Consider the following 24,831-nt stretch of genomic DNA (forward strand, 5'->3'; position numbering starts at 1 on the left):
TTCAAGAGGGAATTAGATAAGCATATGGAGCAGAGGTCCATCAGTGGCTATTAGCCACAAGGTATAGATAGGGACTCTGGGGCAAGTGATGCTCTGTCATCTTGGTGCTTGGGGGGGGTCAACAGTGGGAGGGCTTCTAATGTCCTGGCCCCACTGGTGGACCTCCTGATGGCACTGGTATTTCTGGCCACTGTGGGATACAGAGTGTTGGACTGGATGGGCCTTTGGCCTGATCCAACATTGGCATCTCTTATGTTCTTATGTTAGGACGTGGGCCCTCCCAGGGCTTGATACAGCAGGGACACCAACTTCAGAGCTACAGGGGTTGGAGGATCAATGGGGCCAGCAGGCTGCATTCTGCCCACCAGTCAGCCATCCCTGCTCTGTGGGAGGTCTGCTGTTGTAGAACGAGGGCATTCCAAGAGTCAGGGGAAACAATTATGCATTCCCAGGCGGAGAAGAACTTCAGCCAGTTTGGTGTAGTGGTTAAGTGCGCAGACTCTAATCTGGGAGAACCGGGTTTGATTCCCCACTCCTCCTCCACTTGCATCTGGCTGGATGTCCTTGGGCAAGCCACAGTTCTGGCACAGCTGTCCTTGAAAAAGAGCAGTTTCTGTCAAGAGCCCTCTCAGCCTCACCTTCCTCACAGGGTGTCTGTTGTGGGGAGGGGAAGGGAAAGGAGTTTGTGAGCTGCTCTGAGACACCTTTGGGTAGTGAAGGGTGGGGTATAAATCCAACCTCTTCTCTTCTTCTTCTATCCTTGGGAGTTGTTTGCATAGTTACAAATGATCATTAAGCTCAGAGAAACTGACTGACCATGCATAAAGTTTGGGTTGTTATCAGCTTAAGAGTTGTATTTATTTATTCGATCTGTATCCCGCCCTCCCTGCCGAGACGGGCTCAGGGCGGCTTTCATTCTAGGACTTTGTCACATTAAAGCTGAAAACCTAGTTGTGCTGTTGGGTGGATTCTCGTACAGATTTATCTTGGGAATAATTTTGATCACAAGAAGGGTGATTTGTTTTCTTCCCCCACCCACCCACCCGGCAATGCCGATTCCCTGTGTGGGCTTTTCTCCTTCTTTGCTTTCTCTTGTGGCTTGTTTGGAGGTAGGAGCAGTGTTTGAAGTTCTGAGTCTGGAAAAAAGCTCACAGAAGCTTTGAAATCACACCTATTTTCAAAGGGCTGAAGTGAGTGGGAGAATTGGATGGTGACAGAAGACATACGCATGCTGTCTAAACTTTAATAGTTGATAACTTATGTGCTGACAAATTGTATATATATATTTTATATTTTTAAAAAAGTAGAGGCCAGTGGGTATGCAGGGTATCTTCAAGGCAGCTCTCTTATTCATTTTATTCCTTTTAATTCAGCCTTCGCATCCTTGCCCGTTTAATGACTGCTAAATTCCTACATATGGAAATCAGAGAGAAAGGAGGAGCATACGGAGGAGGCGCTAAGCTTTCTCACAACGGCATCTTCGCATTCTATTCCTACAGGTAACTATTGAGTGGGGCTGGGGTAGACACCCAACATCGCAGATTCTTCCTCCCGCAATCTCTACTTCTCCGTTTAAGTCAGAATTCTTGGCTTATCTTAAGGTGCCATGGAAATGGACTGGGAATTGGAAACTAATAAATATGGAGTGAAGGGAAAGGGGAGCTTATTGCTACCGGTATATATGTGCTGTCCAAAGCAATGGCTTAGTAGTAAAAGGGACCATGGTGAACAGTGGGAGTCAGAAAATATACAACAATGTGCCAAAAATAGTCAGAATATATTGTAAAACACATTATTTCAACAGTGTATTTTAATTATCCAATCGTAATTCACACATAAGGCACAATGAGCATATCAACACCAACAGGTGTAAATTCTCACATTAAAAAAGTCAGTTTGGTGTAGTGGTTAAGTGTGCGGACTCTAATCTGGGAGAACCGGGTTTGATTCCCCACTCCTCCACTTGCACCTGCTGATGTGACCTTGGGTCAGTCACAAGCTCTGGCACAGCTGTCCTTGAAAAAGAGCAGTTTCTGTCAAGAGCTCTCTCAGCCCCCCCCCCCACCTCACAGGGTGGGGAGGGGAAGGGAAAGGAGTTTGTAAGCCGCTCTGAGACTCCAAGTGAAGGGCGGGGTATAAATCCAATCTCTTCTTCTTCGTCTTCTTCAAAGTCTTTCTTGCAGAAGATGAAAGCAGTCAGCTCGCTATTCTGGACTGAAAAGCAGTTTCAGTCAGACTTTGTCAGGACCCCGCATCAGTTGGAACCAAAGCTTTCATATATTAATAAACCAGGGCAGACACCTCCAAGGGGGTCTAACAGCTGTCTTATTTCTTTCAGTTCAGACAAATGGTAGAAAGACTTTAATTGGCTTATTGTGCGAGAATTTGCACCTGTTGGTGTTTGTGGAAATGCTCATTGTGCCTTAACATGTGAATTGCAATATTATTATTAGATAGTTAAAATACACTGTTGAAATAGTCAGAATATATTGTAAAAATAGATTATCTTTTGGCACAGTGTTGTATGTCAAAAGCAGTGGGGCAGCCTGCAGGAAAGAAATGCCCTAATGGCTTCCATTAGTAGTGATGGCCAGCTGGAATCCCAGCACTGTGGGGCTCGTGATCAGGATCCGTCCTCTCTAGGATAGGGGTTTTCACGTTTTCAGAATTCAGGAAATGCTTCTCTTTTGAGGAGTTCCGGTACAGAGGGACTTGGAGAGCCCCTGGTGAGAAAAAACTTGTTTCACTTTCTGTGAGTTTCCATTCTTAGTGGTATGGGGTAGGCAGTCTCTGCTGCCATGGAGAGAAGCTGTTGGGTGGAATCACGTTATAATTCCCAGGTGGGACACTTTTTTTGCCAAGAAACAGCATCCGTTGAAACGAAAGTATCAGAACCCAGTGCTGAGAGAAGATGAGAACTGATCGTCAAGTGTGACTGCTGAGCACAGTAACCCCCTAGAGGGAAGACACTTTGTATGTCACTGAGGAAACCTTTCTCTAAGGAAGGTGGCAGTGAATGGAGCTAGGGCTACTGAGTCTGTAGAATGACACGGCTCATCTACATTGCCCATAAGCCAATATCCTGAGAGAAGGAGAGGATCCCTCATGTCATTAGGAAGAATTGCCAAAAGACAAGCAGTGACTCCGACTTCCCAAGGTTAGACATGCAGGACTAAGAATCCTTCCTGACAAATCAAAACTGTTCCTGTTTCTTTGGGTATATTAGACAGGAGCAGTGGGGAAGAATGGAGTTCTCTCTCTCAAGTAAGAGTGAGGCCTAGGACCTGCTGTTAGCCAGCCCAGCAAGGTTGGACTGGGGATTGTTGACAGAAAACCCTCCATCTAGAGTCACCAAAAGCCTGAAGATCAGGCCAGTGACCAGAGGAGGAGGTGGTTTCCCAGTAGTAGAGGCTGCCCCACCTTTACCCCTAGGGGATGGAGACCGTTCTCCTAGGAGTGTTGGCCTGCATGAAGGGAACACTGATCCTAGCATTAACCTTAACATTCCTTGTGCCTGCCTGTTGTGGGGTAGCCTGCTGCCATGACCGTGCATTAAGGAACCACTTAAAGGCTTCCCTGGAACACACATTGAAAATTGTTGTCCTAAAAAATGCAGGCCCCATGAGAGTTGACTAGTCTTTGCTTCTTATCACTCTGTATTAACTGTGTTAACTAACTCTGGATTTTAGGGATCCAAATTCCATTGCGACTCTGGCTGCCTTTGAAAAGGCTGTGGAATGGGCCAGAGCAGGCAAATTCACCCAGCAAGACATCGATGAAGCCAAGCTTGCTACCTTTGCAGCGGTAGACGCTCCTGTAGCGCCTTCTGACAAAGGTATGGCATTCTCCCTCCCAAGTCCTGAACTGAATTAAACCATGTGACCTCTCCTGAACTGGAACCAACGAATTCTCCATGCTAACTTGGTGGCTTTCGTGAGTCGCTGCTCACTACTTCTGCTTCTTGAGCAGGGAGAACAGTGTTTTTATTTCAGCTCTGCCAAGTTTTCATTGTGTCGTGACTGCAGAGTAGACTGGGTGGGATGAGCGAAATAATATTTACCAAGCGAAAAGGGGACGGGGGGGAGGAGAGCTGCCATCAGCATAATGAATTCTGTCTTCTAGGGGTGAATCAGTTTTTGCTCGGGATCTCTGATGAGATGAAGCAGAAGCACAGGGAGCATCTTTTTACCGTTTCTAAGGATCACCTGACGGATGCAGCCAGCAAGTGAGTTTGGGTGTTTCGCTGAGAAGTGCTTCACAGAGCCTTGCAAGACACACCAGGGGAAGCCAAGATCGTGTTAGATGTGTAATCATGCCCTTGTGTGCCGCATTAAATCTTCATGAGCAAAACAAGTGTTCCCAGCCACTGCCGGAAGTTGTGCTAGAACCCTTCTGCAACTTGTGAAATCAAAGGAAGCGGTGACTTGGTTGATAGTAGAAAAGGCTGGTCACATGATGGTTTGATTTGTGGTTCTATAAATAGGCCTTATGCTTAGAACAGGGAGAGCCATACTGTTCAGTCTTTGGGGGTGGGGCGTGCCCTGAATTTTCCGTTTTCCCTGGCTGTGGAAGGTATCTCTCCATAGATTAATAATACTGCCTTTTGATTTCAGGTACCTTGCTGCTGGGAGGAGCACAAGAGGACTGGCTGTTCTTGGACCAGAAAATGCTGACACTGCCAAAGACCCTACATGGGTTATACGATAACACTTGCTGTCGAGTTTGCTTAGACAGGATAAACCAGGCCATATGCCAAATAGCAAAATAACCTAAAATCTTCCTCCTTGTATACATGCCTGCAAGCAGGGACAAGAAACTGTTGTGCACTGTGTGACTGGAGAACCTACAACAGTGTTTGTTGAAGGAAGACATTGCTCTGTATCCGTCTGTCACTAAATCCATAGCAGCTTTTCCAACGGAACTCTAGGCAATCCATCTGAAGTCAGTCATGTCTGAGTACCACTGAAGCCATTGAAGCATGTTACTTGGGATGAACGAGTCACCAACGATTTTCGGTTGATCATGCTTGATGCAAATCGATATTTTTATAGAAGCACAAAATTTAAAAATTTCAGACAATTTACCTTAAATCATGTCAAACTAGTAGAATTGTTTTTTTAAAAAACAATAAAAACTTTGAAATTCTCCAGTGTTCTTGGTTGAATATTTTGTATCCACTTTGTCTGAATTAGTATCTTCATTCCTTGTCGTGGTACTTTTGTTCCACGTGAAGTGATAGTGCCTTTCTAACATGCCCATTCCACCTTCCCTTGAGGATAGACATCCTAGATTGCAGGGTTGAGAGACTTGTACGAACAAGTCCAAAGTGGATACATGGTGGGACATAAACAATTGTTCCTAATATCTGGTGTTGTAAACATTTGGAAAGTAGATAACTTGGCAATTAAACAGTCTTGTCTTCACTCTTGGGTTTCCATTTCATGTGTGATGGCTGTTGGGGTTCTAACTAAGGGGAAGAGGCCTTAAGTCTAAATTGTATTCTATTCCTGCAACTGCTTGCATTCCAAACTGGCTCGTAAGACAAAGATCAAAGTACAACTGGAGCACAGGCAATGAGCATTCTGTTCAGATAGTATTGCCCCAAAGGTAGAATAGGAATCCGCCATTAACTCAATTGCTTTTCTTACGTTTTCTCCTGAATATGTATCTAAGAGATGGGCTATGCCAGCTTGCTGAAACAAGACATTGACTTGTACATGGAGGGCATCCCAAGCTGTAGTTACCAGTTTCCAAGATTTCCAAGAAGGCTGACCTTGGAGCTCTAGCTAGAAACATGTTTCAAATAAAGCTTTTCAACAAAGGCAGTTTATTTCTTCAGCTGAGGGTAGGAGGGGTGATGAGGCTGTTGCAGACATTGGGTTGTGTAACAGACTGGTCCAAACCTTATTTGTAATACAGTATTTTATTCCACTTGGGGGTATACATACATTTTTAAAATTTTATTTGACACAAAACTAAGCCTCTCTATGTTCATTGAGTGTAAACACTTATCTCTGGTAAAAGTGCAAGAGATGAATAACATCTAACTGAGTGCATAGACCGGTTTTGCACAGGTTACTGCTAAGGATCACATTGGTATTGGGTTATCTTAAGTCAGGTGCTAGGTTTTTGTGTGTGTATAGGAGCCTAAGACAATGCCTGGTAGAAAACTTCTGTGACACTTTGCTTTTTCTCCCCACATAAAGTGCTGATACAATAACTTAGATGTTACAAAAAGAAGCTGTAACAAGTACTCCAAAGCATTGTAGACACACAACAGAGAGCAATTATGACTTCAACATTACAACTCCTTGGTCATCAGCTCAGGCTTCTGTAGGTTTTGGTCTGCGCACATGCTCCAGCTGGCCTGAATCTGAAATATCGTAGCTGGTCTTGTATTTGGCCAAGATTTTCATCAGTGGACGGAGCTTCAACCACCACTGTTCCCTAGGAATGCGGTGCCTGTTGAGGATCAAAGAGAGCTCATCGTTATTTATTAGGCTGTATACAACAAATTCCTATAAAAATGCATATAAAATTAAGTAGTCTAAATGTTTTTTAAAAAAATACAATTAAGCTTGTAGTGGCCTTGAGTTTGTTGAACTACTTCAACAGATTAGCAAGATTTGAATCCAGTGGCACCTTAAGAAGATTCGCAGGATATCAAATCTCCTGAAGGGAGCTTTGACTTCAGAACGCTTACATCTTAATTTGGGGGGAGGGGGGTGAGTGGTGTGTGTGCATCCTTGTGAGCCTGAAAGTCACGATGACTTCTGGTGACCCCTAGTGGAGCTAGGATGTTTCAGAGAGGTGGCTTTGATATTTCCTGCCTCTGCATCCCAGTTCTGGTATTCCTTGGAGATTGCCCTCCCAAGTACTCGGGATGGGGGTGGTCAGGGCATATCTTGATCTTTAAGGTGCTACTGGACTTCAGTCTTGCTGTTCTGCTGCAGACCAACACAGGTACCCATCTGAAACTTTTAACACGCAAGGTTTCTAAACTCAAAACAGTGGAACTGGTAACTGATGGGGAAGCTGTACAAGGGAAGGGAGCAGGACCACCCTCATACTACCCTTATAAGTAGCTGACTTCTATTGACAACAGGGATGGGCAAGAACCAAGAAAGGAACACTGGGTTCGTGCACCAACCAGGCTGCTTCATTTCATACCAGTTCGTCTGGTCGTGCCATTCCCGAATCCAGAAATGGACCACCTTTTTTCTGTGGAGGTTCATTAGAGCGGTTTAGCCAGACGGCCTGGTGTTGATTTAATCAATTCATAACACTGGGGGTGGACTTGTGAAGAGCCCTAGAACCATCCATAGCAGTTGTCCATAGCTTGATTGGTAGCTCTGGGAGTCTACGACGGAGCTCCCATCCTTCTGTATGGGAGCAGGTTGTGTGTGGGTATATATGTGTGTGTATACACACACACACACACACCCTGACTCAGCTGCTTTCACTTTGCAGCCTGAACGGAGAGGAGTTAGTTGTGTGAGAGCGAGTTAGGAAGAATTGCTTGCTGCATGGCTGATTTAAGGGTAGGCTAGAGCTGAGCTTTCCTGCAGGCACCTGCTTTGGGGGGCTATAACTCCGACATCCCAAATCCAATCTTTGCCAAACTTGGAAGGCGGGTGGAGGAGAGCCTGCTGAAGACTCCCTGTGAGTTTGGCATCTCTAATGCATGAAGGGGCTATTCTACCACCTTCCAAACTCTCGAATCGGTTGGGGAAATGGGAAAGGTTCGTGAAAGTTTGTGTAATCAAACGAACCACCATTTCCCATCCCTAACTTACAATAGTGTCAGTTAACAGCACAAGCAGGCTATTTGGGGGAGCTATCAACACCAGCCAGCTACAGCCCTTCTTGAACACAAAAAATGACAAGCTGTGATTTCTCCTTTGTGTTTGAGCAGTTTAAAACAAGTTACTGATAACATCACTAGGAATAGACTGACTGACTCTACTGAGCCATTTGGTCCAGCATGGTTTACTGCAATATGCTGTTTCACTGTGCTATATCTCCATCTCAGCAGGCTTCTCTATGATTTGAACTCAGTATCTTTCCACAGAAGAGAATCCTTTCACTTTGACCAAAAATATTTTTTCCATATAATTTGCAGTTTTGCTAGCCTCAGGCATACAGTGTAACACCAATACTAAAATTCACTTAAGGTACATGCTCTGGAGTCTCCATATAGACTACATGAGGAATTTTGTCTGAAGGAAGAGAACTGGGCATACAGTGATTTTTAGTGCATGGAAATGATCTTTAAAATAACCTCTAATGCTTCCTGAGAATTTGTATGCTAAAGGATTTCAAAGGAATTATAGCACTCGTGCCTGTTGAGGCTGAGTAATCCACAATTTTTTATTAATATTTGGACTGACTTTCCGTTCTTAACTTCCAGTGCAAATACATAGCATTTTCCTTACAGAAGCACAAAAGGAGATAGCAACATTACTCGCCATGTGCCAAGCCTCAGGGCCAGTGCTGGCTTCCAATCTGTGCCAAGCTGTGTGCAACTAATAAATTTATATGGTAATCTGATGACATCAGGGTTCCTTTCAGCATTTTACTTACTCGAAGTCTGTTTCATCCCTAAGCTGGCCCACAGGCTGGAAAACAAGATTCCGCCGTCGCATGCCCAGGAGGCAGACAGTGTCTTCAGTGTTGGTAAATATTTTTCCTGAAAAAGGGGTTATTTCCTTATATACAAAAATTACAAGAGAATATCGTGTTCACAAAAAATGAAATACTAAGAATAAATCCCTGTAATATGTTTAGGTTTTGAAATACTACAGCGAACAATAACTTGAACTGAAGTAGTGATTGATGTAGTTTTGTAATTAGGGATAGGCACGAACTGGCTGACAAACTAAAGTTCATCATGAATTTTGGCTGGCTTGTGGTTTGATGTTCGTGAACTGAGGATCTGCCACAAACTGCGGATAGCCATAGGCAGCAGAAAGCAAGGATTTCCAAACAGTTGAGCAGTTGGAACCAGAAAAGCGACAAGGAGCAGAAAGCAGGGTTTAAATGGCCCTGAGCCATTTAAACCAAACAGCTGAGTGGCAATCCCGCTGTTCAGCTGTTTGGAAACCCCTGCTTTCTGGTCTCCATGAAAATCCATGGGGAACAGAAAGCAGGGGGTTACATTTTAAATGGCCATGAACCGATATGAACTGGATTGGTTAGCGAATCAACCTGGTTTGTATGGGTTCATGGTTCAGCCACAAGAATGTGATTTGTGCCCATATCTAATTTTGTGGTGTATTCATTTTGGCAGACAGAGATTTACACCCCTGGCCATATTTAGCTTTGATTTCTGATTGGAGTATTTTTCAGTGTTACCTGAGTGGGATAAAAATGTAACATATAAATATTAAAAATGTACCAAATAAAGGGATAAAATCTTAAAAGAAATAACTACATTACCTTCCTCTGGTTTCCATGCAGCCACCAAGAAAACGAGAGAGAGAAAGAGAGAGAAATACTTGTAACTATGATACTGTGACCTCGTACACATTTACAAATTATACAAAAATTTAAGGATTGGGGTGGGTTACAATTTTGATATTACACACTTTAGCTTTCATTTAGATGAGAATCTACCAAGTAGCAGTGACCAAAAGGACTTTGGGGAATGAGCGGGCCAATCCCACTTGAGTTTACTGGGACCTATACACAAACAACTTTGCCCAGGGATCACAGATGTAGTGTTCCTTAGAAAACTACAGGTTGAGTGAATTGTAAAAAGGTAAACAAACCCCTGGAGTAAAAACAGCTTTTTATTTGTTCTTGCTCATGTAAACAAAGGACTGTTGATTCAGGATAAGTACTTTGAATTGGCGACCTCTGTTACTCATAGTGTAAAACAAGCCCATTTACTTAGCGTAACTAAGTACACTTATTTGGAAGTTGCACTGATCCAGTTATGGTTGGACTGAGTAATGTTAAGTTTGTACACTTTTTTCATTTTTATTAATTTCCGCTAGCCTTCCCCCACCCTAAAATAGACTCATGAGACACTTTACATAGATTGAGTTATACCATCTAAAAATAATTCAAAACAACCAAGGATTTTTTTAAAAAAGCAACAGGCAGAAGAGGATTTTGTTAGGGATAGTGCTAAGGCTTTGAGACCTCTTGACTTATGTTTGTCTTCAGGATACCAGTTCAAGATCCTGCCGTTTCAGCACACCTTTATTCTTAGGCAGCAATTAGTGAGGTCTAGCTTTTAGCTCTATTTTAATAGTATGTTGGTTTGTGCTATTCTGGCACTATTTGTATTATGGTTTTTGTCATTTATTAGTTCATTATCAACTAATAACCATTCTGAGAACTATTATGATGGAAAAGTGGGATTCAAACATTGTAACAAACAAGCATTGCTTCTGACTAGGAAGACACAGAAGGGCCTTATCCAGATACCTTAACATTTAGGATTACCCAGGATCTGTCACTCTCTCAAATATCCTGGATAGACTGTTCACAGGTGTCAAATATGGGAGATCGAGTTCTGCCCAGGTATGACTAGGCAGCCATTGTTCTGGTATCTAGCACTTAGCCATTATCCTAAATGTTATCACAGAAGCCCATGGTTTGTCCTTCAGTAACCTAACTGTACTTCAAATAGCCCCCTATAACCATAATTCTGATTCTCAAGCAGGTTCTAATAACATTTATGGAATGACATGGTGTATACTTGGGATAAAGTCTGTGTTTGCTGGTAAAGAATCTGGATTTTGAACGTGTACAGACTGCTCAAGTCTTGTCTTCAACAAAGCTAGCAAGCGACAGAAAAACATGAACTTTAATTTTATTGAAGTGCTGATCCATGAGACAAGTGCAATATCTGGAACAGGTTTTGCCAACAGGTAGCTCACTGGAAGCTTGTGTATCCCCCTAGGAGGTCCAGGAAAAGAAAAGATCTGCTCTAGGCTTTTTGTTGTTGTTGAGCTTTTACTTTGTAAGATTTTTCTCTCTGCTGCTTAGCTGACAGCTTCATTTCTGGTGAACAAAACTTGGTAACAAGCCAGGGCAGGGGGAGAAGTAACTTGAGATGTTCCACATTACTCAAAAGTAGTTCTTGTTAAAGAAAAGGTTAGTGACCTCTGATCTCAGCTGACCGAATGTAGGAAGGTTTTCTAGACTATCCTGCTAAACACATTCAGTTGATTATATTGCAATACTTCTCAAGTGTTATAATTGCTATGGGTTGCTAGCTGAGTCACTAGGGTTGCCAGATCCGTCAGAAACACCGGCAGGGGGATGGGGGGGACATTCCAGGAGTGGGTTGGGGGTGACGCTCTGGTTTTGGGGGAAAAACTCTATGGTAAAATCAGCCTCAAACCATAGAGTTTTGGACAAAAACCAAAGTGTCACCCTCTGACATCACTGATGTGCCTACTTCACTTCTGGGTGACATGGGCACATTGTGTTTCTTTCCACCAGTGTTGCCCGCTGCAGGAGCCCACAAAATGGGGGATCCCCCACCAACTAGGGAATGACAACCCTATGAGTCACACATCTAGATCAACATCCAAGGAAATGCTCACAGTGGCTTACCTCTTTGATGGGATTCTTTCAGCTTCTTTGAAAGCCACAGGACAGCCTTTGCTGCTATTTTTGTCCCAAAGTTTCGATCAAAGGGAGAAGGGGCACCACCCTGTGAAATTCATCAGTTAGACAATGAGATGGAGTTTCAGCTCCAAAAATCAAAATCAACACATGGGGACCTGTAATAAAATGAGGATTGTTGACATTTTTGGTTGTTAAAACAGAAGTTAAAACAGTCCCAGCTTTATTTAGGATGGTGAAAGCGAAGGTGAATTGTGAAGTACAGTTAGATCTCTCTAAACTGGGTAAGTGGGCAACAGTGGGGCAAATGAAATTCAGTGCAGGTAAGTGTAAGGGGATATATGAGGGAACAAAAAGTCCTGACTAACTACATGATGATGGGGTCTGAACTGACTGAGACCCCCCTGGGGTTAGAATGGGTAGCTCAGTGAAAATGTGGACTCTGTGTGAGGCAGCAGTGAACAAGGGAAACTCTGCTGGGGATTATTAGGAAAGGGATTGAAAATAGCCAGCATTGTAATGCCTTTATATAAGGCTATGATGGGACCTCATTCGTACTGCTGTGTGCAGTTTTGGACACTATATCTAAAAAAACGGATCTTGCAGAGCTGGGAAAAGTACAAAGGAGGGCAACCAAGATCATGAGGAGGTTGGGGGTCCTACGAGAAAAGACTTGAAAGTCTAGGGAAAAGGACAGTGTAGGGGAGATATGATAGAGGTTTCTAAAACTATGCATGAGGTGGAGAAAGTGATAGAGCATGTTGGGAAATACTTCTTTATTCAACAAGTAATTAAACTGCGGGATTCACTGCCAGTGGACCAGTGATGGCCATGAACACAGACAGCTTTAAAAGGACGTGGTGGTGAGGAATCTCGTTTTCCCATCTTGTCTTACTTCACACCCCCTCTCTTGCAGCCTTCTGGCTGGGGTCATCAGTGCTGCCCAGTGGGCTCTGGGGGCCCCACTCCCTGTCCCCCACAGCAGCCCCATCTTTCAAAGGCTGGCTGTTTCCCCTTTGCTGGCCCTGTTCCCAGCCCCAAGCAATGGTTGGAATGGACAGCCAAACCCCTGCTTCTTCCTGCTGCTGGTTTTGCCCTCTTGCCCCCCCCCCTCCTGCTTCTGCTACCTACTTCCTTTCTTTCCTCTCGCTCTGGCTGCTGCCACTTTCAGCAATGTTTGAGGGCTGCCTAGCAACCAAAAATGGCAGCTGAAATCCTGCAGCACAGCTTTGGATGTTCTTATGCTCTTTCCTGGTAAAAATGTGTGTGTGTTTTTTAAAAAATAACTTTTTTCATTCTCATATTTTTTGTGCAAAGTTGGGTGTTGCTCCAGGTTTGTGGGAAAATCTGATGTCCCAGTGTGTGGTTTTTTAAATCTGCACACTGGCATCATGTTCACAATTAGATATGTTGATTTGTAACAGATTATTTTCTCATGAAACTGGGGCTGCATGTGTGGGTGTAAACCTGGGTGCTGCATATATAAATCCAGCTCTGAAACCCCATCTGTTGTAGCCCTTGGTATCTGGGTGCATTCCAAGACAGCAGGAGCTATGCATGTGGAAACCTTTGCATGCATATTGTCATACCTTGGTCAGTTTTCAGTCTCTCTTTCCAGCACAAAAATTACCTGTTGCATGTGACCCAGGACATTCTTTCGGGTGTCAAAGACTCCTTTCCCTTCCTCAGAATACAGCTGGTAAATGAAATCGGTGGTGTAATTCTCGCTACTGTTTTCATTCCTATATTAAAGAAACAATAGAGAAAACTTTGTGTGACTTTACTAGAGAGATGCTTGATAAAGGCTGGAGCATTGCTAGTCTTCATACAACTCTATAACCTCTCTCTCTCAAAACATGACTAGTACGCCCTATTTGTGTGTGTGTGTGTGGGGGGGACCTGTGCCCAATTGGCATGCATGGGGGGAGGAGGAGGAGAAAGAGATGAGCATGTCTGCCTTGCGTGTGCTGTGTGAGACCATGGTCCCATCAAGCCCAGGATTGGCAACTCTAACTGCTGGCAGCTCTCCAGGGACTTCAGAAGTAGTATAATTTAGCTGTTTATTCCTTGGACCGGACCTAGAGCAAAGCATATACTGCCTCACTGAGCTGAGGACACACTGCTCCGGGGATTATTCCTCCCCCTTCTCTGCACCATTTCCCCCAGCAACTCTGTGCTTGATTCTACATATACTCAGTGAACCATCAGTTTACCTCAACACCAAGCCACGCTGAATACTGGTTTTCATCTTCTCAGTCAGATGTTCCACATTGGCCTATGAAGAAGCATTTTTCCCAAGTGAGTCATGGCATCATTGGCATGTAATATTGCCCATTGCTAGCCTTTGGTTCTGTGAACGTTCCTAAACAGTGCTCGCTCTGTTACCAAATTTTGCCTTTATTTCTCATTCAAACCCTTTTATAGCCATCAAGTCCAACGCCTGTAGAGAGGACTGAACACAGGAACTTGGCTTTTGCCCTGTTGCATCTGGTCCAGACAAGCAGTTTAATTTGTATTTTACAAAAGATCCTTCCCTCAATCCCACCTTTGGCATTTCAAGTGACAAATCAGCTGATAAACACGCATGTGTGAGCTGGCTCACAGACACTGAACTTAAACCTTTGTGGAGAAGGCATGGGTTCTGCGTACCTGGAGTTCCCGGATATCAAACTTCTCTTCAAAGATGTACGCAACATCAGCCCCTGCAGCCAGGCCTCCCATGCTCGCCAGGTACCCGCAGTAGCCACCCATGGTCTCGATGATGAACACACGCCGCTTTGTCCCACTTGCTGACAACTTGATTCGGTCACAGGTCTAACAAAGGACAGTGATTAATAAACCCAGTTCTCACCATCGGAATGGTGATGTTTTATCATGCAGTGGGCACATGCCTTTTCCGTTTGTCACACCCATAGCAATCATGCATCATAAAACCTAAGACTAATTAAAAGCAAACTAAAAAAAAATCAACTTGTCATTCAATCAGCAATATTTCTTCTCAGCCATAATATTAAATACATGAATCTGGGCAAAACTTTTTTAAAAAGGTTTTGCATTGGACATTTTGATGCTCTTGATTCTTATTCCTAGGTTGAGTTATGTTTTTAAGACTAATAACAACAAAAATTGTCTGACATGCGGTGGTGAAGGCTATACCGATTTGGTACTCTCGTATAGGAATTGGGAGATACTGCATAGAATGATCTTCCACTTCCTATGGAAGGTGTGGTGGAAGCAGCAGAGTGTGGCTCTCTGGAGTTCTTTTCAGTTCTGCCAGCACCATTGAAACTTCTCCAGACAGGAGGCTGCACCCAGACTCAGCCCCACTCCCCAGAGCTGGGATACTTAGCTGTTCCATGGGAAAGGGACAAGGGAAGAAGAAGAAGAGATTGGATTTATACCCCGCCCTTCACTTGGAGTCTCAGAGTAGCTTACAAACTCCTTCCCCTCCCCACAACAGACACCCTGTGAGGTGGAGGCTATAACAGATAGCAAAAAATTAGCCAAAAGACAATCCAGTAAAAAAAGCGTACAAACTAAAGTGATTGCTATACTGGTCTTACCCTAGTCTTTAAAAGCCAGAATAATAACCTGCCAAAGCTACCCACAGCATTTCTCAAATACAATAATTAAACTATCACTTTGTCTGCACTCATTCCTGAAGGAGCTCTGGGCGGTAGACATACACCTCCCCTCTTCCTTTACATGCATAACAAACTTGTGAGGTGTGTTAGACACAAGGAGAGGGAGGATCCAGCCTAAGGCGGCCATCATTGCTGACTCAGGATTTGAACTCGGAATTCTCCGCTGGTCTCATACAACATTGTACCACACAGGCTTATTCTGACACTTTTGGGACATGAATAAATGGGCGAGAATGGCAAGCTCTGCCTGTGATTTGCTTGCTGGTTTTGCCACAGTAATTTCCTCTGCCAAAGGGGGCAAATTGGTTTTTCAGAGGAACATTCCAATTGCTCCACTCGCCATGGGAACTGATGCAACGAAGCTGTCAAGCGGCTCTCTAGTTGCAGAGGCTGTCTTTGGATCCCAAAATTCTTTCCTTGCAAGAGGTCTTCATACACTCTGGGCCAGCTCCAGGTTTTGTCCCCTGCACATTAAGTGCATCACCGACATGATGCAAAGACATGCCTACAGTCTCCAAACTGGGGGCAGCAATCACAACATACCGATTTGGTACTCTCGTGTAGGAATTGGGAGATACTGCATAGAATGATCTTCCACTTCCTATGGAAGGAGTGGTGGAAGCAGCAGAGTGTGGCTCTTTGGAGTTCTTTTCAGTTCTGCCAGCACCATTGAGGCTTTTCCAGACAGGAGGCTGCACCCAGACTCAGCCCCACTCCCCAGAGCTGGGATACTTAGCTGTTCCATGGGAAAGGGACGAGGGAAGAAGAAGAAGAGATTGGATTTATACCCCGCCCTTCACTTGGAGTCTCAGAGCGGCTTACAAACTCCTTTCCCTTCCCCTCCCCACAACAGACACCCTGTGAGGTAGGTGGGGCTGAGAGAATTCTGACACAAACTGCTCTTTCAGGAACAGCTGTGCCAGAGCTTGTGACTGACCCAAGGTCACATAAGCAGGTGCAAGTGGAGGAGTGGGAAATCAAACCCGGTTCTCCCAGATTAGAGTCCACGCACTTAACCACTACACCAAACTGGCAGACAAGAGAATTTATAAGACCATGCACAGCAGATGATTAAAGAGAAACACCTGGACTAAGGAAACAGGTGAGGCTAGGCCAGACCCAGGGATAGGGCTATTAAGTGAATGGGGAGGGGTGGATGATTGGCTCCTCAAGGACAGAAGAGGTGGGAGTAAGACCAGGGAGAGAAATAAAGCTAGGCTACACAGACTAGGGAGGAAGGAAGCAGCCCAACAACAGAGTGGGAGGCTGAGTGCTGTTCCAGGGGAGAAAAGGAGGAACCTGTGGTGTTCACCTGGCATCCTATCTTACCCAATTCTGAGACCCGGGGTGCTCCAACAGGAAGGCATAGAGGAGGGAGAATGACCTTGCAGAAGGGGGAGCTTACAAGGCTTACAATGTACCAAATCTCCCCATGACACTGTCCCAGCGAACAGCATTGGTCAGGGCAACCAAGGCTTTTTGCACCTGAAACCCAGGCCTCAGTCCAGATTGAAATGGATCTATATAACCTTCCTCCTCCAAGATCACCTGAAGCTGTGTACCCACCACCCACTCAAGCAACTTTCTCCATACATGGAATATTGGCCATTTGGCAGTAGTTGTTTAGGTCAGTGGGTCCAGGGATGCCTTCTTCAGGAGGGGTCATGTGACTACCTCTTTCACCGAGATCTGTTTATTACCTCTCAGACCCATCTGATGAACCCAGCCCAGCTTAAGACTAATAGCCACAAAGGGCAAGGGTTCAATCTTGGTATGGTAAGTGGCACACTTCAAAGCAGCCTGTCTGCCCCATCAGTCCTCATCAACTGAAAGTCATCCATACAGTTTGGACCAGACTGCACTCCAATGGGATCGTGAGACTGAACTGCATCAGCTATGAAATCTAAGTCATGGCAGAAGCTACAAAAGCATCCCAGTGGGCCTGTATGTTTTTCAGGAGTACAGTATAAGAGTCCCTTCGCCACCTGGAAAAACTTGACTGGATGGTGCTGCAGAAAAGTAAATGTGCTTCACTGCCACCACCACCACCACCACCACAGAGTGGGCATGAGTATGTGCTCTCACCTGGGTTCATTCACATTCACTTTGAATTTTCCTCCATTTGCACTCCGACTGTCTGATCAAATACATCATTGTTCCATACAATGTATCATAATCCTAGCTCTTGGCTTTTAATAAATCAACTTGAAACAATTAACAAAGTTAAAACCTAATCCAAATGTTGGAATTATCTTAATTTATCCCATCAATTACATTTTCTGCATTGATGAAGTATCATGCAGTATCTTACTAATATTTACTGCTTTGCCTAATGTGCTCTGTGAACCAATTAACTTTAATAAATCCTTTGTGGTCCATCCCATTATATTTTGATAGGATTCTATTCAATATGCCTGCTAAAATTTTGTAAGCTTTATTCAGTAATAAAATAGGCCTGAAAAACATGATTCAACCTTTATGGGTTTTCCCCCCTTCTTTATGCACTGATTTGGACCCTGAATGCAAAAAAAAGCCATTGTCCATGGTATAGTTTTATATCTGGCATAAATCCATGCTAAATTATTATTTTATGTTTTACAGAACTCCATCCCTATGCCCTCAAGTTTCTTGATTTCAGAAAAGACATCTTGATCGGCTATGGGAAGACTTAGTTCCTCCTGCTCTCCTTGGGAAATCAGCAGAAATGGTTGAAAGTTGTTCTCTTACACAGGTCTCATATGCTCCCATATAGTTTTGATAGCTATGCTTCTTACCAGTTTGGAAAAATAAAGCTTATTTCTAATTCATTCTTTAATATTACTGTCGTGAAGGAATAATGGAAGGTAGCGACTATAAATTTATCTATAAGTTTGAACCTTACCTCCCATTCCATTGTATTTGAAAAAGTGTGCCTGCACACAAAAGCTCATACCTTGAATAAACCTTTGTTGGTCTTAAAGGTGTCACTGGACTCTAAATTTGTTCTGGAACCACTCTAGATCAGGATCCTCAAATAGTTCACACATCCCCAAGAAGACTCAGGAAAAGATCATGAAAATACCTTCTCTGGGATTTTTTTTAAAAAAGCCTTTATTGGGTCCCTGCCACACGGCAGGGAAAAGGACGGCTGAACTGCGGCTAATCTGAGCCGCACCAAGGTTGAGATGCCGCGGCGGGATCCCACGGATCCCCCGAGCCGCAGCGCGGCACTCCCCGGCACAATCAGATGCCGGGGAGGAAGAGTCAGATGGGAGGGGGAGTCTGCCGAACTGCGCATGCCCGAGCATGCGCAGTACGCCCGGGGGTCGGGATGCGCCGGCGCAATCCCACGGCCCGGCTTAAGGCACTTACTTTTTTAGTGCACGTTTTCAGCGGTAGGGACGGATCAGGGACGGGCAGGCAACGATTCCCATATGTTGCCGTGGGATCGCGCCCGTTTGCTCCGCCCCTGTTCCGTCCCCCTCCCGGCCCAAAACGCCTCGTATGAACAGGGCCTTTGTAGGTTTTCTCCTTGCTGCTTAGTTAATGGCTTCATTTCTGGTGCCCTTCCTAATCCATGTTCTAATTTAGGACAGAACAAATATTGGAACCATGGGGGAAAGTAGCTCAGGACATTTTTCATTACTCAGAAATTGCTCTCATTAAGGAAAAGTTGGCAACTCTTGGTGCAATGACTGTTTTAATTAACTATCATAATCCAAAGGGAGAAACAAAAAGAGACTCAATTCTCAGATCTGAGTAATACCTACATCCAGTGTTCCCTCTAAGCTGAGTTAGTGTGAGCTAGCTCACAGTTTTTTAGCCTCCAGCTCACACATTTTTGTCTTTGCCCAGGAAGGATGGCTCCAGAGCAAAGTAATGTATGCAGTCACCAAATCACTCGCTCGCAACTTTAATGCCAGTAGCTCACAAAGTAAGATTTTTGCTCACAAAACTCCACAGCTTAGAGGGAACATTGCCTACATCTTGTTCAAATTATATTTCCTCAGTTCTTTTAGGCTACTTTCCAAAATTACTTATAAAGCCTTTTCTGAATATGTATGATTCCATTAGTTATGTTTCCAATTTTATCTGTAAGCAGGTTCATTAATCTATTATAACCACCTCCAAATACTACTTCTCTCTCCATAATATCATCTAGAGTTATTGTTGATTAAGCAAGAAAGATTCATTATCACGTATTTAGTGTTCAGATGATTTTATTATCTACTAACCCTTTCAACAGTAAAGGTTTTCCATCTCTAGGTACATCTCTAAATAAATACGGAGTTTAATTTCCAGCCAATAAATATCACTACACTACACCTCTAGTTTGTGTGTTTGCACTGGGTAGGTATTTTACCTCTGAGCAGGTAAGCTTCATGACTTCTTAAATGTTTTTGTTGAGGAAACAGTGTATATCCTTCTAATGTCAATGCTGTTTTTCGTGTTGTTTGTTGGGGAGATTTAATCCACTCCCATTCCTAGTGTCTGTGTGTATGGGGAGGAAGTGAGATTTCTGCCTACTGAAAGATAGGGTTGTCAACCACCTAGAGAAAAAAAATGCCTTGCACCTTTAACAGAGGCTTAATGCATGGGACTGGGTGGTTGAAGCTTTTCAAGGCATAGAGGCAAATAACATCATCTGGTCAATAACATCCATCTGTTAAAGGGGCAGGACATTTTGTTTTCTCTGGGCTGTTGGCAATCCCACTGAAAAACACAATGGCTATCATGGAATGTTAGGTCATATCGGCCTTAAAGCGCTCACATAGACATAATTTCCGAGCCACTTACTGAAAATCAAGGAAGCTACACTAATTTAATATTAGCCTGGGTAATGGTTGGCATTTCTACTTCTTACAGGACAAACTCATCTTTTTGTTTGCTAAATCTCCTTGATTTTATAGTCTAATCCATAAAGGAAATCTGATCACAGGGATGAGTCTGTGTGTCAGTTTCAAGACTCAGGCAAGGTGGCCTTCACAGTCCACAATTCCAGATCAATCCTAGGCTATTAACTACATAAAGACTTCTGAATACACACAATTTTAAACAGTCACATTCCCTAACATCAATGCAACTTGGAAACAGGGCATTTTTTCCCGCCATCTTACCTCCACAATGACATTCAGGGAGGTGTCAGCGCCAATACTGAAGTCGCTGCCTGGCACATTGTTGCTAATAGTGGCAGGCAACATGCAGATAGGGACGCAAAACTCGTCAAAGTGGGATCGCGCTTCAGTTAACTGCAGGCAGCCCTCATAGGCCTGAAGCAGTGGGACAAGGAGTGATGAGCAACATGCATTTGGTCCTCGCTTGGCACAGTTGTTAGGCATTCTTCTAGTGACTCCTCGTGTGTGGCAATGGAAAGGTTGAGTTGCCAGTGGTGCAAATGACACAAAGCAGGTGATTTTTAAGGGTGTTTTTTCCCCTCACATAATCCTGCAACAGGTCACTGGATTTGCATTGGTGCAGAAGAAATTCAACAGGAGTTAGTTGAAAAAGGAAACAACTGAAGTGTGGAATACACAGAGCCACTGAAACAGGCTTAGTGGAGAAAAGGGGAAGGCGATCAGACTGAAGAAAAAGGCTTCTAGAACCTAACTGAACTTAAATGTTCTTTATAGTCCAAAAGGAGGAGGAAAAGAAGGAGACTAGGAACGTCAAATTTAAAACGCCATTAGCCATGGAGCCCACAGATTTTGGCATGGCTTACTAACGTGTCCTAATTTGTAGTCACCTCACTCCTTCAGATGCTTTGCACACACCATACAACTCTGGGAGGTGGTCTGTCAAATCACAGTGGGGCTTTGGAGGAGGCAGAAGCAATTTACATTTCTCTACTGATTTTACCTACTTTAAAACTCAGGCCGATATAATTCTCTTCCCTTCCCCAGTTCTCACCAGAGGACTAGGGGCATCAAGTTAGTAGCAACACTTTGCACTTGTTTGAAATGTTTCTGTTGGACATAGAAGTTGTACATACACTTAAAGTATGTTTTGTGTGCATTAACAGGATTTGTAACACAGACCCTGTGAGGCATGTATGTATCAGGTGCAGTGGATTAGTATGCTCAGTGCTAGGGAAATTCTCCATAATCCATATTCTTTGGTAAAAGAGGCTGGTCTGCCTGTTGAAGAAAGGGGTGCTAAAATTTTGAATAATGATGTTTCCGTATTTGTGAAGTGTTCCCTCATATTAAAAAACAACAACCCAGTGCTCATAAATGGAACTAGCACATCAGTGAGAGATTCAGGATACCTGATATACTAACTTTCTCTACACAGATATTTTTTAACATGGAGAAGCGTTCAAAAATATGTCTCAGTCAGAAGTAGTGCAATAAAGGGCACAGCAATCTGAATAACCCAAACTACAAAGAATTGCTGCAAAACGTTCACAAATTCACAAAAACATGACAGTAATATGTAGACATTTTCATGATGTTTAAATTCCAAATGTCTTCTTTATTCCACAGATCAACAAATAATGAACATCTCGAGTTTCCAGAGTTCGTTTCATGGTCTTTATCAAAAAACTGTTTTGCTGAATTTTTCCAAGCAATCCACTATTAGGAATCTCAATTTCAGAATGGCTATAAATAGCTCTTAAGTTAACCAACAATACTTTTTCAACGGACAGCAACCCTATGAGGTGGGTGGGGTCTAAAGACAATGACTGGCTTAGAGTAACAAGGCAGTTACTTCATAGCTGAACAGGGATTTGAACTCATATCTCCCTAGACTAAAGCTGTATCAACTACACCGCACTAGCTCACCACTCCAAATGGCTTTTGCTGTATTTCCTAACAAAACTAGGACAGTAGTAGATCTAGAGAGCCTGTGTTATTCACATACTTACAAACTATTGTGGAGGTCCATCACAGGTCCAGGGAATCTGTCTATCCATTCCATGAGCAGGTGCTTTACTTTTTTTGGGAAGACCTATCTAAAGCTTCCCATATAAACTCAGCATCACTACAAGTTTTGTTTCTCAGCTGACAAACTGTTTGAATTTTCATTTTGCATGCAGAAGCATTTAAGAAAATGTAGTGGAATTCTTGTTTTAAAAGTTTCAAATCCATTTTGGATTACAATGTTCATCTGGAAACAATATCTCAAGCCAGTGCTTTCCAAATTTCCTCTCCTTGGGATAACTGTTCTAAACTAGCTTGCCTGATGAGGAGCCTCTTTGTTTTTGTGGTGGAGCCCTTTGCAAGTTGTATAGAATTCTGGGCAGCTTTTAGGGTGCACATTCAGTTCACGTGGAATCTTAGCCAGACCTACTGCAAACACCGGGCACACTCTAGCTTGCATCCCCCATGGTTCACACATGATAGTGAGGGGGAAGCTGTCTTTCAGGAAAACTTATCCATCATTAACTGATCTTCTTATTGAGGATCCCCTGATAACCCCCAAAGGAATTCTCAATAAGAAGACCGAAGCAAAATGAATAAAAGCAATCACAATACTCCCATACCAGCAAAGTCACAGCAATTTTAGGATGGTGCAACTACTCTGTTATAAGCAATCTAGGAACTATCATCTAGTACATCTGCAATCTAAGTGTAATGCAAAGAAACAAAGCCTAGTCTAGATGCAGAAGTCTACAAGTCCAAGTGACACCAGTTTCATGAAATCTAAAAAGCAGGAAGTACAGTTAAGAAAGCAAAGGCACATGCACAAAAGCATCACCTTAGTTTTCCTTTGAAAATGGAAGAAGAACTTTATGTACCAGAACTGAAAACAAATGTCACATGCAGATGCTGTTATGGTATGTCAAGTGTTCTGTGTCCTGCCAAGGATAACAACAGAAGGGAAAACAGAAGTTCTTTCAGTTCTCTAATAGTCCAATTAGATGAGATGTCTGTTTATATGTATGTCCTCCATTCATGCCTCAAGAGGAAGCTATTTCTAAAACAAAAAATGAGTGCCTAGGGAGAGGAGCTAAGTAAGCCCTGCTTTTCCCCACACCTAGCTGCACTGCAGTCTATAACATTCAGTACTTTTCCTTGAGCCTAGCTCTGATATTGGACATGAGCTAGACTGAAAAAAAGGTAATGACAAATGACACTTCCTAACAAGGTAAGGAAGGGAAGGGGGAGCAGCATTACATTCCCCTTGTCCATATGCTTCATTTGTGTTGGAAAACACATGCACACCATCCTCTGCTTTAGACATGAATGGGAGGATATATTAATACAGTCGATCCCCCGCCGCTGCCAGTCTCTTCTAGTTTGAATTTTGCCTCCTTATTCATCTGATGATGGGCTATGGCTTCAGAATCTCATGCTACACTGAATCTGCTAATCTTCATGGCATAAAACTCTATGAAGACTTACATTTCACTCTTTTTTTAAAAAGAAAGAAAGAAAAGGAACCCTGGCTAAAGGCTGGAGCTTGCTGAGTGGACTTTGTGGATTTTAAAAATCCAAAGTGCAGTCTCATGCGCCAACTCACAAAACACTCTAAAGTTTCAAAAGTAGTTTACCATGGGGAATGAGCAGAATGTGTTATTTTAGGGAAACAATGTGTTCAGAGCTTTCTTGAATAGGTACAATTAGCCAGGTCAGAAAGTCTTACTCCATATGAATGCTTAAAAATTGGTATTGTTTTTTAAAAAAATTTTCAGCGATGCTCTAACTGTAACACAAGCACACACTAACCTGCTTTATAAGAGACTTCAAACTCATTTAGATAAAGCTGGATATTATACCAGCTCTTTATTTTTTAACAGTTCTAAGATTTGTTTTCTTTGCTACAGTGTCAAAACCAATCCTGAGCATGTAGACCATGAATTCACTTCACATGGATTGAAACAAGCCCACTGAAAATTGTGACTTCTATTAATCCCAGGTATAACTCACCAAAAGTTGGTGTGTGATAGTTAATTAACTTGCAACTTACAAGTTTTGGAAAACTCAGGATATTGGCTGATCATATATTTTTCCTGTGTACACATGTGTGTGTTATTTACATCTGGTTTGTACAGTGATCATGGTTCGTGGTGTTCTGGTCCAATAAAGTCTCCAGCTTTGGTCATGTTCAAAGGAAACCCAGATGACTGTGTTAGTAGGCATGCACTCAAGTGAGAAGAAACTTACATCAGTGATAGTGTTCAAAGCAGTGTCTGCACCAATGCTGAAATCAGAACCCGGTACATTGTTGGATACAGTTGCAGGAACCATAACCATGGGAATACAGAACTCTTCGTACGTCTCCCGGGCAGCAGAGAGTTCCAAGAGTCCCAGGTAGGCCTGATGGGCATGTGGTTAAGTATGCAAAATTAGAAGGGACAAAAAGAGGTCAAACTATTGTAAGCTTCTTGCCACACAGGGGCACTAGAGGAAAACCTCATATGAGACACAATACATAAAATGGAGACAAGCAAAATACATCCAACATCAACTATTATTAATTTTAAAAAACCAAAACTTTTAGGCATCCCTGCAAGTTCTGCACAATATTACAATACCACTAAAAATATAAAGTTACTTTTTCTGTTCATAAATGGATTGCATCAGTCTTTCAACACTGGTCGTCCTCATTTAAGAACAGGTTTGTGGACCTCACGTTCAGGAAAGCTATCATTTAAACATGGAGGTAGTTTTCCTGAATAGGC

At 43.2% G+C, this 24,831-nt stretch overlaps 2 protein-coding genes across 3 annotated transcripts in view; one reads left to right on the top strand and one right to left on the bottom strand.

Moving 5' to 3' along the window:
- The window catches only part of PITRM1 (pitrilysin metallopeptidase 1), a 43,187-nt gene extending 38,351 nt beyond the window's left edge, over positions 1–4,836 (top strand). Inside the window, exons 24-27 of the mRNA XM_015427326.1 lie at positions 1,374–1,499; positions 3,690–3,835; positions 4,123–4,225; positions 4,614–4,836. Of these exons, the coding sequence (XP_015282812.1) occupies positions 1,374–1,499; positions 3,690–3,835; positions 4,123–4,225; positions 4,614–4,707 (469 nt within the window). The 3' untranslated portion in view covers positions 4,708–4,836. The remainder of the gene's footprint in view (positions 1–1,373; positions 1,500–3,689; positions 3,836–4,122; positions 4,226–4,613) is intronic.
- A 1,024-nt stretch (positions 4,837–5,860) lies between these two features.
- The window catches only part of PFKP (phosphofructokinase, platelet), an 83,933-nt gene continuing 64,962 nt past the window's right edge, over positions 5,861–24,831 (bottom strand). The window contains exons 16-23 of one of the 2 annotated variants that reach the window (XM_015427329.1): positions 20,324–20,476; positions 14,233–14,397; positions 13,797–13,858; positions 13,214–13,325; positions 11,572–11,671; positions 9,439–9,444; positions 8,584–8,689; positions 5,861–6,462 (exon numbers count right to left, since the gene is read on the bottom strand). In XM_015427329.1, the coding sequence (XP_015282815.1) occupies positions 6,324–6,462; positions 8,584–8,689; positions 9,439–9,444; positions 11,572–11,671; positions 13,214–13,325; positions 13,797–13,858; positions 14,233–14,397; positions 20,324–20,476 (843 nt within the window). In that variant the 3' untranslated portion in view covers positions 5,861–6,323. Of the gene's footprint in view, positions 6,463–8,583; positions 8,690–9,438; positions 9,445–11,571; positions 11,672–13,213; positions 13,326–13,796; positions 13,859–14,232; positions 14,398–20,323; positions 20,477–24,313; positions 24,467–24,831 lie in introns of both variants that reach the window. The other variant, XM_015427327.1, reaches the window with a different exon arrangement.

The sequence above is a fragment of the Gekko japonicus genome, unplaced genomic scaffold, assembly GCF_001447785.1.
Source record: "Gekko japonicus isolate JY-2015 unplaced genomic scaffold, Gekko_japonicus_V1.1 scaffold1728, whole genome shotgun sequence".
In the NCBI taxonomy this organism is placed as follows: domain Eukaryota; kingdom Metazoa; phylum Chordata; class Lepidosauria; order Squamata; family Gekkonidae; genus Gekko; species Gekko japonicus.